This window comes from Aristolochia californica, unplaced genomic scaffold (genome assembly GCF_029961685.1).
Source record: "Aristolochia californica isolate CCGP_79_NKW_82.1479 unplaced genomic scaffold, dmAriCali1.0.hap1 SCAF_10, whole genome shotgun sequence".
NCBI classification, from domain to species: domain Eukaryota; kingdom Viridiplantae; phylum Streptophyta; class Magnoliopsida; order Piperales; family Aristolochiaceae; genus Aristolochia; species Aristolochia californica.
In genome coordinates this window covers 12527945-12544058 of record NW_027181771.1, presented here as the reverse complement: position 1 = coordinate 12544058, position 16114 = coordinate 12527945, and the positions used below count along the sequence as shown (strand labels likewise).

The window sequence follows — 16114 nt, the reverse complement described above, 5'->3', positions numbered from 1 at the left end:
TTATTTCACGCACTAAAAATGAACACCAAATTTTTGTTATCCATGTTTGGGAAATTCCATTTGTATAATCCCTAATAGCTTGGTGAAATTTTTTAAGAAACATATTCTAATTGATCCTAACCTGTTTTAAATGTGGTGGATACGCATGCCTGAAACATGTCGATGATCCAAATGACCTAATGATCCACAAATTTTGAGTAGAAAAAATTAAATTTTCAAGTTATTGTGCGGTGGGATATTTACAAAAGCCAAACAACCCACTTTTTAGCTATTTTACAAAATCCGGACCTAATAATTATAGATCATCGTAAATATCTTGATTGAGTAATGACTTGTAATGCCTATAATTTTTGTTAGAGATGACTTATGGTTTGGGAGTCAAAACTCAGTTAAAAATGCCTCACCCCCTCTTCGGATGATTGCAAAACCCAATATAGAAAAAACTAAAATAGTTTTACAATCTGTAAAAATCACTGATACTTTTTGGAATTAACTCTCTCAGGATTTGCGCATAACCATTTTGGATGTTGAATTTTTTTTCAAATCCAAACTAGAGTTTTCACTCTAGCTTTTTTCTCGTAAACAAAAAGATAAGGCAAGTAGATCACAACAAAATGAAAATTTTAGAGTTTATGTGTGCAAAAAATTGAAAACTATAATAAATGTAAGTGAAGAAAATTATTTCATGCACTAAAAATGAACATCAAAGTTTTGTTATCCATGTTTGGGAAATTCAACTAGTACAACCCTTAATAGCTTGGTGGCATTTTATTAGAAATAGATTTCTAATTGATCCAAACATGTTTAAAATGTGGTGGATATGTATGCCTGAAACATGTTGAAGATGCAAATGACATACTGATCCAAAAATTTCAAGGAGTTGAAAAAATTAAATTCTCAAGTTAACGTAAGTTGAGATATTTACCTGCGCCAAACAACCCACTTTTTGCCTATTTTAAAAAATGCGGATCTAACAATCATAGATCATCGTAAATGTTTTGATCAATTATTGAAGTGTAACGACTATAATTTTTGGTAGAAATAACTTATGGTTTGGGAGTCAACACTCAGTTAAAAATGCCTTGCTCCCCCTCTTCTGATGATTGCAAAACCCTATATAGAAAAAACTAAAAGAGTTTCCAATCCTAAAAATCATAGATACTTTTCTGAATTATCTCTCTCATCATTTCTGCATTTCCATTTTGGACGTTCAATATTTTTTCAAATCCAAAATTGAGTTTTCTCTCCCATTTTTCTTGTAAACAAAAAGATAAGGCAAATTAATCACAAAAAAATGAAAATTTTAAAGTTTTTGAAATAAAAAAATTGAAAACTATAATAAATGTAAGTGAAGAAAATTATTCCACGCACTAAAAATGAACACCAAAGTTTTGTTATCCCGGTTTGGGAAACTCCACAAGTACAACCCCTAATAGCTTGGTGGTATTTTATAAGAAAGAGATTTCTAATTGATCCTAACACGTTTTAAATGTGGTGGATATGCAGGTCTAAATCCTGTTAAAGATGCAAATAACCTAATTATTAAAAAATTTCGAGTAGAAAAAATTAAATTTTCAAGTTAACAAGCGGTGAGATATTTACCATAGCCAAACAACCCACTTTTTAGCTATTTTACAAAAGTGGACCTAACAATCATTGATCATCGTAAATGTTTTGATCGATTAATGATGTGTAATGGCTATAATTTTTGTTAGAAATGATTTATGGTTTGGGAGTCAACACTCAGTTAAAAATTGCTCTCCCCTCTTCCGATGATTGCAAAACCCAATATAGAAAAAACTAAAAGAGTTTACAATCCTTAAAAATCACAGATACTTTTTGGAATTATATCTCTCAGCATTTGTGCATTTTCCTTTTGGCATATTCAATTTTTTTTCAAATCCAAACTTGAGTTTTCATTCTACCATTTTTCTCGTAAACAAAAAGATAAGGAAATTAGATCACAACAAAATGAAAATTTTGGAGTTTATCTATGCAAAAAATTGAAAACTATAATAATGTAAATGAAGAAAATTATTTCATGCATTAAAAATTAACACCAAACTTTTGTTATCCATGTTTGTAAAATTCCACTAGTACTACCCCTAATAGCTTGGTGGAATTTTATAAGAAAGAGATTTCTTATTGATCCTAACATGTTTTAAATGTGGTGGATATGCATGCCTCAAATGTGTTGAAGATGCAAATGACCTAATGATCCAACAATTTCAATGTGTAGAGAAATTTAAATTCTCAAGTTAACATGTGGTGGGATATTTACCAGAGCCAAACAACCCTCATTTTGCCTATTTTACAAGCGTAAATGTCTTGATCAATTAATGATGTGTAACAGCTATAATTTATGTTAGAAATGACTAATGGTTTGGGAGCCAAACACTCATTTAAACATGCCTCCCCCCCCCCCCCCCCCCCGCACTTCCATCTTTGCCTATGATTGCAAAACCCAATATAGAAAAAACAAAAAGAGTTTACCATCCATAAAAATCTCAGATACTTTTTGGAATTATCTCTCTCAGCATTTGTACATTTCCATTTTGGATTTTGAATTTTTTTCGAATACAAACATGAGTTTTCACTCTCCCATTTTTCTCGTAAACAAAAAGATAAGGCAAATTGATCACAACAAAATAAAAATTTTAAAGTTTATGTATGCAAAAAATTCAAAACAATAATAAATGTAAGTGACCTAAATTATTTCACGCACTAAAAATAAACACCAACGTTTTGCTGTCCATGTTTCGGAAATTCCACTAGTACAACCCCTAATAGCATGCTGGAATTTTATAAAAAAGAGATTTCTAATTGATTCTAACATGTTTCAAATGTGGTGGATATGCATGCCAAAAACATGTTGAAGATGCAATCAACCCAATGAACCAAAAATTTCAAAGAGTAGAAAAAATTAAATTCTCAAGTTAACGTGTGGTGGGATATTTACTAGAGCCAAATAACCCAGTTTTTTCCTATATTACAATCATAGATCATCGTAAATTTTTTTATCGATTCATGATGTGTAATGGCTATAATTTTTGTTAGAAATGACTTATGGTTTGGGAGTCAACACTTAGTTAAAAATGCCTCCCCCACTCTTCTGATGATTGCAAAACCCAATATATAAAAAGCTAAAAGAGTTTACAATCCTTAAAATTCACAGATACTTTTTGGAATTATCTCTCTCAGCATTTGTGCTTTTTCATTTTGGATGTTCAATTTTTTTTCAAATCCAAATTTTAGTTTCACCCACCCATTATTCTTGAAAACAAAAAGATAAGGCTAATAGATCACAAAAAAATGAAAATTTTAGAGTCTATGTATGCAAAAAATTGAAAACTATAACAAATGTAAGTGAAGAAAATTATATCAAACACTAAAAATGTAAGTGAAGGAAAGTTTTTTTATCCATGTTTGGGAAAATCCACTAGTACAACCCCTAATGGCTTTGTGGAATTTTATATCAACGAGATTTCTAATTGATCCTAACATGTTTTAAATGTGGTGGATATGCATGCCTGAATCATGTTGAAGATGCATATGACCTAGTGATCCAAAAAAGTCGAGTAGAAAAAATTAAATTCTAAAGTTAATGTGTGGTGGGATATTTACTAGGGCCAAACAACCAAATTTTTGCCTATTTTACAAAAAGCGTACATAACAATCATAGATCATTGTACTTGTTTTGATCGATTATTGATGTTTAACGGCTATAATTTTTCTTAGAAATGACTTACAGTTTGGGAGTCAACACTCAGTTAAAAATGTCTCTTCCCCCTCTTCCGATGATTGCAAAACCCAATATATAAAAAACTAAAAGACTTACAATCCTTAAAAATCACAGATACTTTTTGGAATTATCTCTTTCATAATTTGTGCATTTCCATTTTGGATGTTCAATTTTTTTCAAATCCAAACTAGAGTTTTCTCTCTCCCATTTTACTAGTAAATAAAAAGATAAGGCAAATAGATCACAACAAAATGAAAATTTTAGAGTTTATGTATGCAATAAATTGAAAGCTATAATAATTGTAAGTGAAGAAATTTATTTCACTTACTAAAAATGAACATCAAAGTTTTGTTATCCACGTTTGGGAAATTCCACTAGTACAACCCCTAACAGCTTGGTGGAATTTTACACGAAAGAGATTTCTAATTGATCCTAACATGTTTTAAATGTGGTGGATTTGCATGCCTAAAACTTGTTGAAGATGCAAATGACCTAATGATCCAAAAATTTCAAGGAGTTGAAAAAATTAAATTCTCAAGTTAACGTGTTGTGGGATATTTACCAGAGGCAAACAACAAACTTTTTGCCTATTATACAAAAAATGGACCTAACAAACATATATCGTTGTAAATGTTTTGATCCATTAATGATGTCTAATGGCTATAATTTTTGTTTCAAATGACTTATGGATTGGAAGTCAACACTCAGTTAAAAATGCCTCCCCCCCCCCCCCCCCCCCCCTCTTCTGATTGCAAAACCCAATATAGAAAGAAATAAAAGAGTTTACAATCCTTAAAAATCACACATACTTTTTGGAATTTCATGCGCTAAAAATGAACACCAAAGTTTTGTTATCCATGTTTGGGAAATTCCACTAGTACAACCCCTAAAATAGCTTGGTGGAATTTTATAAGAAAAAAATTTCTAATTGATCCTAACATGTTTTAAATGTGGTGGATATGCATGCCTGAAACATGTTGAAGATGCAAATGACCAAACGCTGCAAAAATTTCAAGGAGTAGAAAAAATTAAATTCTCAAGTTAACGTGCATGGGGATATTTACCATAGACAAACAACCCACTTTTTGCCTATTTTAAAAAAAGCGGACCGAACAATCATAGATCATCGTAAATGTTTTGATCGATTAATGATGTGTAACGGCTATAATTTTGTTAGAAATAACTTATGGTATGGGAGTGAACACTTAGTTAAAAATTCCTAGCCCCCCTCTTCAGATGATTGCAAAACTCAATATATAAACAAATAAAAGAGTTTACCATCCTTAAAAATCAAGAATACTTTTTGGAATTTTCTCTCTTAGCATTAGTGCATTTCCATTTCGGATATTCGATTTTTTTCAAATCCAAACTTGAGTTTTCGCTCTCACATTTTTCTCATAAACAAAAAGAAATGGCAAATAAATCACAACAAAATGAAATTTTAGAGTTTATGTATACAAAAAATTGAAAACTATTGTAAATTTAAGTGAAGAATATTATTTCACACTCTAAAAATGAACACCAAAGTTTTGTTATCCATGTTTGGAAAGTTCCACTAGTACAACCCCTAATAGCTTGGTGGAATTTTATAAGAAAGAGATTTCTAATTGATCCTAACAAGTTTTAAATGTGGTGGATACACATGCCTGAAACATGTTCAAGATGCAAATGACCTAATGATCCAAAAAATCCAAGGAGTATAAAAAATTAAATTGTCAAGTTAACGTGCAGTGGAAAATTTACCAAAGGCAAACAACCCACTTTTTGCCTATTTTACAAAAAGCGGACCTAACAATCATAGATCATCAAAAATAATTTGATCGATTAATGATGTGTAACGGTTATAATTTTTGTTAGAAATGACTTATGGATTGGAAGTCCACACTCAGTTAAAAATGCCACGCCCCCCTCCCCCCTCCACTCTTCCGATGATTGCAAAAACCCAATATATAAAAAACTAAAAGAGTTTTCACTCTCCCATTTTTCTCATAAACAAAAAGATATGGCAAATAGATCACAACAAAATCAAAATTTTAGAGTTAATGTATGGAAAAAATTGAAAATTATAGAAAATGTAAGTGAAGAAAATTATTTCACACACTAAAAATGAACACAAAATTTTTGTTATCTTTGTTCGGGAAATTCCACTAGTACAACCCCTAATAGCTTGGTGCAATTGTTTAAGAAAGAGATTTCTAATTGGTCCTATCATGTTTTAAATGTGGTGGATATGCATCCCAGAAACATATTGAAGATGTAAATGTCCTAATGATCCAAAAATTTCGAGTAGAAAAAATAAACTTCTCAAGTTAACGTGTGGTGGGATATTTATTAGAGCCAAACAACCCACTTTTTGCCTTTTTTACAAAACCTAACAATCTTAGATCATCATAAAAGTTTTGATTGATTAATGATGTGTAACAGCTATAATTTTTGTTTGAAATGACTTATGGTTTGGGAGTCAACACTCCGTTAAAAATGCATCACTTCCCCTTCTCCGATGATTGCAAAACCCAATATATAAAAAAACTAAAAGAGTTTAAAATCCTTAAAAAGCACTGAATCTTTTTCGAATTATCTCGCTCTGCATTTGTCCATTTCTTTTTTGGATGTTCAATTTTTTTTCAAATCCAAACTAGAGTTTTCTCTCTCCCATTTTTTCCATAAACAAAAAGATAAGGCAAATAGATCACAAAAAAATGAAAAATTAAGAGTTTATGTTTGCAAAAAATTGAAAACTATAATAAATGTAAGTGAAGAAAATACCACTAGTACAACCCCTCATAGCTTGGTGGAATTTTATAAGAAAGAGATTTCTAATTGATCCTAACATGTTTTAAATGTAATGGATATGCTTGCCAGAAATATGTTGAAGATGCAAATGACCTAATTATCTAAATTTTGAAGGAGAAGAAAAAATTAAATTCTCAAGTTAACGTGCGGTGGGATATTTACCAGAGTCAACCAACTCACTTTTTGCCAATTTTACAAAAAGCGGACGTGACAATCATAGATCATCGTAAATGTTTTGATCAATTAATGATGGGTAACGACTAAAATATTTTTCAGAAATGACTTATGGTTTGGGAGTCAAAACATAGTTAAAAATGCCCCACCCCCTCTTTCAATGATTCAAAAACCTAATATATAAAAAATTAAAAGAGTTTAAAATCCTTAAAACTCATAGATACTTTTTGGAATTATCTCTCTCAGTAATTGTGCATTTCCATTTTTGATGTTCAATTTTTTTTCCAATCCAAATTTGAGTTTTCACTCTCCAATTTTTCTCGTAAACAAAAAGAAAAGGCAAATAGATCACAAAAAAATGAAAATTTTAGAGTTTATGTATTCAAAAAATTGAAAACTATAATAAATGTAAGTGACAAAAATTATTTCGGACACTAAAAATGAACACCAAAGTTTTGTTATCCATGTTTGGGAAATTCCACTGGTACAACCCCCAATAGCTTGGTGGAATTTTGTAAGAAAGATATTGCTAATTGATCCTAACATGTTCTAAATGTGGTGGATATGCATGCCTAAAACATGTTTAAGATGCAAATCACCTTGTGATCCAAAAATTTTGAGAAGAAAAAATTAAATTCTCAAGTTTACGTGCGGTGGGATATTTACCAGAGCCAAACAACCCACTTTTTTCCTATTTTACAAAAAGCGGGCCTAACAATCATGGACCATCATAAATGTTTTTATCGATTAAGGATGTGTAACGGCTATAATATTTTTTAGAAATGACTTACGGTTTGGGAGTCAACACTCAGTTAAAAATGCCTCACCCCCCTCTTCCGAAGATTGCAAAACCCAATATATAAAAAACTAAAATAGTTTACAATCCTTAAAAATCACAGATACTTTTTGGAATCATCTCTCTTTGCATTTTTGTATTTCCATTTTGGATGTTCAATTTGTTTTCAAATCCGAGCATGTGTTTTCACTCTCCCATTTTTCTCGTAAACAAAAAGATAAGGCAAATAGATCACAACAAAATCAAAATTTTAGAGTTTATTTATGCAAAAAATTGAAAACTATAATAAATGTAAGTGAAGAAAATTATTTCACACACAAAAAATGAACACCAAAGTTTTGTTATCTATGTTTGGGAAATTCCACTGGTACAACCCCTAATAGCTTGGTGGAATTTTGTCAGAAAGAGATTTCTAATTGATCCTTACATATTTTAAATGTGATTGATATGCATGCCTGAAACATGTTGAAGATGCAAATGACCTAATGATAAAAAAATTTCAAGGAGTAGAAAAAATTAAATTCTCAAGTTAACGTACGGTGGGATATTTACCAGAGCCAAACAACCCACTTTTTGCATATTTTACGAAAAGCAGACCTAACAATCATTGATCATCGTAAATGTTTTGATTGATTAATGATGTCTAATGGCTATAATTTTTGTTAGAAATGACTTATGGTTTTGGAGTCAACACTCAGTTCAAAATGCCACGCCCCTCCCCCCCCCCCCCTTTCGATGATTGTAAAACCCAATATATAAAAAACTAAAAGAGTTTACAATTCTTAAAAATCACAGATACTTTTTGGAATTATCTCTCTCAGCATTTGTGCATTCCCATTTTGGATGTTCAATTCTTTTTCAAATCCAAACTTGAGTTTTCACTCTCCCATTTTTCTCGTAAACAAAAAGATAATGCAAATAGATCATAACTAAATGAAAATTTTAGAGCTTATGTATGCAAAAAATTGAAAACTATAATAAATGTAAGTGTAAAAAATTATTTCACACACTAAAAATAAACACCAAAGTTTTTTTATCCATATATAGGAAATTCCACTGTTACAACCCCTAATTGCTTGCTGGAATTTTGTTAGAAAGAGATTTCTAATTGATCCTTACATGTTTTAAATGTGGTGGATATGCAAGCCTGCAACATGTTGAAGATGCAAATGACCTAATGATCCAAAGTTTCAAGGAGAAGAAAAAATTAAATTCTCAAGTTAACGTCCGGTGGGATATTTACCTGAGGCAAACAACTCACTTTTTGCCAATTTTAGAAAAAGCGGACGTAACAATCATAGATCATCGTAATTGTTTTGATCGATTAATGATGAGTAATGGCTAAAATATTTTTCAGAAATGACTTATGGTTTGGGAGTCCAAACATAGTTAAAAATTCCTCACCTCGCTCTTTCGATGATTGCAAAACCCAATATATAAAAAACTAAAAGAGTTTACAATCCTTAAAAATCACAAATACTTTTAAGAATTATCTCTCTCAACATTTGTGCATTTCAATTTTCGATGTTCAATTTTTTTTCAAATCCAAAAATGATTTTTCACTCTCCAATTTTTCTCGTAACAAAAAGATAAGGCAAATAGATCACAACAAAATGAAAATTTAAGAGTTTATGTATGCAAAAAATTGAAAACTAAAATAAATGTAAGTGAAAAAAATATTTCACGCACAAAAAACAAACACCAAAGTTTTGTTATCTATGTTTGGGAAATTCCACTAGTACAACCCCTAATAGCTTGGTGGAATATTGTCAGAAAGAGATTTCTAATTGATCCTAACATGTTTTAAATGTGGTGGATATGCCTGCCTGAAACATGTTGAGGATGCAAATGACCTAATGATCCTAAAGTTTCAAGGAGTAGAAAAAATTAAATTCTCAAGTTAACGTGCCGTGGGATATTTACTAGAGCCAAACAACTCACTTTTTGCCCATGTTACAAAAAGCAGACCTAACAATCATATATCATCGTAAATGTTTTGATTGATTAAATAGGTGTAACGGCTATAATTTTTGTTAGAAATTACTTATGGTTTGGAAATCAACAATCAGCTAAAAATGCCTCGCCCCCCTCTTCCGATGATTGCAAAAGCCAATATATAAAAAACTAAAAGTGTTTACAATCCATAAAAATCACAGATACTTTTTGGAATTATCTCTCTCAGAATTTGTGCATTTCCATTTTGGATGTTCAATTTTTTTTCAAATCCAAACTTGAGTTTTCACTCTCCCATTTTTCTCATAAACAAAAAGATAATGGAAATAGATCACAACAAAATTAAAATTTTAGAGCTTATGTATGGAAAAAATTGAAAACTATAATAAATGTAATTGAAGAAAATTATTTCATACACTAAAAATGAACACCAAAGTTTTGTTTTCCATGTTTAGGAAATTCCACCGTTACAACCCCTAGTAGCTTGGTGGAATTTTGTAAGAAAGAGATTTCTAATTGATCCTTACATGTTTTAAATATGGTGGATATGCATGCCTGAAACATGTTGAAGATGCAAATGACCTAATGATAAAAAAATTTCAAGGAGTAGAAAAAATTAAAATCTCAAGTCAACGTGAGGTAGGATATTTACCAGAGCCAACCAACCACTTTTTGCCCATGTTACAAAAAGCGGACCTAACAATCATGGATCATCATAAATGTTTTGATTGATTAATGAGGTATAACTGCTATAATTTTTGTTATAAATGACTTATAACAATCAGTTAAAAATGCCTCGTCCCCCCTCTTTCGATGATTGCAAAACCGAATATATAAAATACTAGAAGTGTTTACAATCCTTAAAAATCACAGATAGTTTTGGAATTATCTCTCTCAGCATTTGTGTATTTCCATTTTGGATGTTCAATTTTTTTTCAAATCCAAACTTGAGTTTTCTCTCTCCCTTTTTTCTCGTAAACAAAAAGATAAGGCAAATTGATCCCAACAAAATGAAAATTTCAGAGTTTGTGTATGCAAAGAATTGAAAACTATAATAAATATAAGTGAAGAAAATTATTTCACGCACTAAAAATGAACGCCAAGGTTTTGTTTTCCTTGTTTGGCAAATTACACTAGTACAACTCATAATACCTTAGTGGAATTTTATAAGAAAGCGATTTCTAATTGATCCTAACATGTTTCAAATGTGGTGGATATGCATGCCTGAAACACGTTGAAGATGCAAATGATCTAATGATCCAAAAATTTAAAGGAGAAAAAATTAAATTCTCAAGTTAACGAGAGGTGGGATATTTACCAGAGCAAAACAACCCACTTTTTTCCTTTTTTACAAAAAGCGAACCTAACAATCAAAGATCATCATAAATGTTTTGATCGATTAATGATGTGTAATGGCTATAATTTTTGTTAGAAATGATTTATGGTTTGGGAGTCAACACTCAGTAAAAAATACCTCACACCCGCCTTCCCCCCTCTTCCGATGATTGCACAACACAATATGTAAAAAACTAAAAGAGTTTACCATCCTTAAAAATCACATATACTTTTTGGAATTATCTCTCTCTGCATTGGTGCATTTCCATATTAGATGTTCAATTTTTTTTAAAATCCAAACTCTAGTTTTCACTCTTCCATTTTTCTCTTAAGCAAAAAGATGAGGCATAGAGATCAATAAAAAATAAAAATTTTAGATTTTATGTATGCAAAAATTTGAAAACTAAAATAAATCCAAGTGAAGAAAATTATTTCACGCACTAAAAATGAACTCCAAAGTTTTGTTATCAACCCTAATAGCTAGGTGGAATTTTATAAGAAAGAAATTTCTAATTGATCCTAACATGTTTTAAATGTGGTGGATATGCATGCCTGAAATGAGGTGAAGATGTAAAGGACCTAATAATCCAAAAGTTTCGAGGAGTAGAAAAAATTAATTTCTCAAGTTAACGTGCAATGGGATATTTACCAGTGCCAAACAACCCACTTTTTGCCTATTTTACTTAAAGCAGACCTAACAACCATAGATCATTGTAAATGTTTTGATCGATTAATGATGTGTAATGGCTATAATTTTTGTTCGAAATGACTTATGGTTTGGAATTCAACACACAGTTAAAAATGTTGCCCCCCCCCCCCCCCCCCTCCCCCCTCTTCCGATGATTGCAAAACCCAATATATAAAAAACTAAAAGAGTTTACAATCCTTAAAAATCATAGATACTTTTATAAATTATCTCTCTCAGCATTTGTGCATTTCCATTTTGGATGTTCAATTTTTTTTCAAATCCAAACTTGAGTTTTCACTTCCCCATTTTTCGTGTTAACAAAAAGATAAGGTGAATATATCACAACAAAATAAAAATTTTAGAATTTATGTATGCAAAAAATTGAAAACTATAATAAATTTAAGTGAGAAAATTATTTCACGCAATAAAAATGAACAACAAAGTTTTGTTATCCATGTTTGGGAAATTCCACTGGTACAACCCCCTAATAGTTTGGTGGAATTTTATAAGAAAGAGATTTCTAATTGATCCTAACATGTTTTAAATGTGGTGGATATGCAAACATGAAACATGTTGAAGATGCAAATAACCTCATGATCCAAAAATTTCAAGGAGTAGAAAAAATTAAATTCTCAAGTTAATGTGCGGTGAGATTTTAACCTGAGCAAAACAACCCACTTTTTGCCTATTTTACAAAAAGCGGACCTAACAATCATAGATCATCATAAATGTTTTGATCGATTAATGATGTGTAATGGCTATATTTTTTGTTAGAAATGACTTATGGTTTGGGAGTCAACACTCAGTTAAAAATGCCTCACCCCACCTCTTCCGATGATTGCAAAACCCAATATGTAAAAAACTAAAAGAGTTTACAATCCTTAAAAATCACAGATACTTTTTGGAATTTTCTCTCTCCGCATTTGCGCATTTCATTTTTGGATGTTGAATTTTTTTTCAAATCCAAACTTGTGTTTTCACACTCCCATTTTTCTCGTAAACAAAAAGAAAAGGCAAATAGCTCACAACAAAATGAAAATTTTAGAGTTTATGTGAGTTTTAAATGTGGTGGATATGCAAGCCTGAAACATGTTGAATATGCAAATTCTCTAATGATCCAAAATTTTCAAAGAGTTGAAAAATTAAAACTCTCAAGTTAACGTTCGGTGGGATATTTTCCTGAGCCAAACAAAACACTTTTTGCCTATTTTACAAAACGCGGATGTTCGGATCTCACGAGCCATGGATCTTGTCACCCTCCTCCCTTCTCTTCCTTCCATTGCTTGCTTGACGTTAAGGTATATTGATGAAGTGCTGAAGAAGAATTTCGGAAATGGAATTTTGGAAAAGGAATTGGGGAAAACGGGAGAGAGTTGAAGGAGCTCTCGACCTGTTTAACTAATTTACTCTAGGCTAAAGTAGACTCAATTGCTAACCTTCATTAACATAGTCGTCGTCCCCTTAAATAGGGTTGAGGACGCCAAATACAATTCAGACCCTTGGGTCAATGGTTCAAGCCAAATAAATTCTAAACCAAACCAAACCAAAATCAATTACATGGAAATTAAAGACCACATTAATTAATTCCTATGCCTGCTGGTAACTCCTGATGCTATAGTGTCCATAACATCACCCTCCTCTCGGAGAAAGAGCTTGTCCTCAAGCTCGAAGGAAGGATAGAGAAGTCGAAATGCTGATAATGGCTCCCATGTTGTGTCACTAGGGTTTGCATTGGCCCACTGGACGAGAATTTCCCAATCGCCTTGAATGTGGCATGCTTTCAATACCTGAAATGGAGTAGAAAGGACTCTGTCTTCATGGAGTGGTGGCAAAGGAGTGTGAAGTAGGGGTGAGTCACCCTGGAATGGCTTCAGTTGGGATACATGAAATACATTATGTATCTTTGCCTCGGTTTGTAGCTGCAAGTAGCAGGCCACGTGGCCAATTTGGTCCAACACCTGAAATGGACCATAATATTTTGAAGAAAGATTATGGTGCTTGGATCTTTAACCACACATAGTCTCCTGGGGAAGTGTTGAAGTTGGCGGTAGTGTTGAAGCTTTAAGCACACATAGTCTCCTGGGGAATAAGATACCTCACGGTGCTTCTTATCATAATAGAGCTTCATAGAGTGATGGGCCTCTTGGAGATGAGTACGTACCTCAGTGAGCATAGCATCTCTTTCAGCTAACACTTGGTCCAAAGTGAAGACTTTGGATGCCCCTGGTTCATATGGTAATAGACGAGGTGGATCTCTGCCATAAACTACCCTGAAAGGAGTAGTTCTCAGTGCGGTGTGATAAGAGGTGTTATAGAAAAATTCTGCCAGGAAAGCCACTTCTCCCACAGTTTAGGTGAGTCCCCCACAAAACAACGAAGATTCATTTCAATCATGCGATTGACAACCTCGGTTTGTCTGTCAGTCTGCAGATGATATGTAGAAGAAAATGCCAATTGGGTGCCCTGTAATTTGAATAATTCCTTCCAAAAGATACTGGTAAAAATGGCATCCCTGTCACTGATAATGGATGTGGGAATTCCGTGTAATCGGACAATGTGGTCCATAAATAACTGAGCGACCTGAGCAGCAATATATGGACGTGCCAAAGCGATGAAGTGACCATATTATGAAAAATGATCAACCACAACGAATATCATTGATTTACCGGATGAAGTGGGAAGGCCATCAATGAAGTCCATTGAAATGATGGACCATATTTGAGATGGTAGTTGCAGAGGTTGTAGTAGGCTGGGATGACTTAAAGATTCGGCCTTGTTTCATTGACAAATCTGACAAGCAGCTACATAATCAGTAATCGTGCTCTTCATGCCTTTCCAATAAAATTCCCAACTGATTCGGACATATGTTTTCTGTTGACCCTCATGTGTGCTATCATGGATAGAAGACAGAATGGTGGGAAGAACTGGGGACGTTTGAAGCATAAAAATCTTGTTTTTGTAGAGTATAAGACGATCGTGAATCGTCCAATGATGAGCTATTGTCCCCTGCTGAATATCCTGATATAATGAAATAAGTTCCGGATATTGATGTGTTTCCTCATGAATAGAATCCAGCAAAAGTGAATGTGGGTTGCTGATAGCATAAACATGTGAATCTGGAATGTCCCAATGAGACAAAGCATCAGCCCCCAAATTCGAACTACCTGGCTTATATTGAACAGTAAAATCGAAGCCCATGAGTTTAGTTAACCAATGCTGCTGTGGTGATGTGGTGAGGCATTGTTCAAGAAGATACTTGAGGCTACAATGATCTTTATGAATGAGAAATGGTTGTCTCCATAGATAAGGTCGCCAATGTTGGATAGCCTTGGCAAACCCAATCAATTCCCTCTCATATGCAGCTAATTTGTGGTGGTGTTGTCCCAACTGGTGGCTGAAATAAGCAATGATGTCTCCCAATTGTTGTAACACAGCCCCTAAACCTCCACCAGATGCATCACATTCCACCACAAAGTCTTCATCAAAATCTGGTAATTGTAGTACAGGCGCTGAGGCTAAGGCCTTCTTTAACAGCTGAAAAGCCTGATCCGTTGAAGAAGACCAGTTGAATGCATGTTTTTTGAGAAGGTTGTTGATTGGTGCTGCTATCTGGCCATAAGATTGGATAAATTTTTTGTAATATCCTGCTAGGCCCAAAAATCCCCTTAATGCTGCGAGGGAGGTGGGAGGAGACCATCTGTTACTGCTTGTATCTTGCTCTGGTCAACTTTCACGCCCATAGCTGATATGACGTGACCCAAATATGCCACTTTAGAGATGCCCATAGAACATTTGGATCTATTCAAAACCAAATGATGAGAGCGTAGAATGGTAAATACCTGATGTAGGTGTTGGTGATGTTCGACCCAATTTTTACTATAGACCAGAATGTCATAAAAAATACTAACACATTGTTGCGCAAAAGCGAAAAATACCTCATTCATGAGGGCCTGAAAGGTGGAGGGTGCATTGGAGAGACTAAAGGGCATGACGAGGGACTCGAAATGACCGTGGTGTGTGCAGAACGTAGTCTTCTCCACATCTGCGGGGTGAACTCTAATTTTATGATAGCCCAATTTCAAATCTAACTTGGTAAAAATCGTAGCACCATGTAACTCATCCAGCAACTCGTCCACCATTGGAATGGGAAACTTGTCTTTAATTGTCTTCAAATTGAGTTTCCTATAGTCAACACAAAACCTCCATGATTTATCCTTTTTGCGTACCTGTAAAATAGGTGAGGAGAAGGGAGACCAACTGGGATGGATCACTCCCTAAGCGAGCATATTCATGCACTATCTTTCTATTTCATCTTTCTGTATATGTGGGTAACAATAAGGGCGCACCACTACTGGATCGGTTCCCAACTTCAAATGAATGTGGTGATCACAATGACGCACTGGTGGTAGACCCATAGGGTCATTAAATAAATCCGCAAATGTTGTAAGTAAAGGAGGTAACTGACAATCACCAGTGTTCTGAAGTTGTAAAGTGTGAAGTGCGTTAGGTACCTGTGCCACAATACCCTGTAATGTAATCTGGCCCTGTTGTGCTATAAATGTCATAGTTCGAGCCTAAAAATCCCACAATATAGGGCCTAATAACTGAAGCCATTTGACCCCGAGCACCAAAT

At 33.3% G+C, this 16114-nt stretch overlaps 1 protein-coding gene across 1 annotated transcript; it reads right to left on the bottom strand.

Moving 5' to 3' along the window:
• Positions 1 to 13061: 13061 nt before the first annotated feature.
• Positions 13062 to 13654, bottom strand: LOC137942874 (uncharacterized). The gene is made up of 2 exons (XM_068788597.1): positions 13493 to 13654; positions 13062 to 13439 (listed from the first exon to the last, which is right to left on the bottom strand). Exons 1-2 carry the CDS (start codon positions 13652 to 13654, stop codon positions 13062 to 13064), a joined length of 540 nt encoding a protein of 179 aa, XP_068644698.1.
• Between the last annotated feature and the right edge of the window lie 2460 nt (positions 13655 to 16114).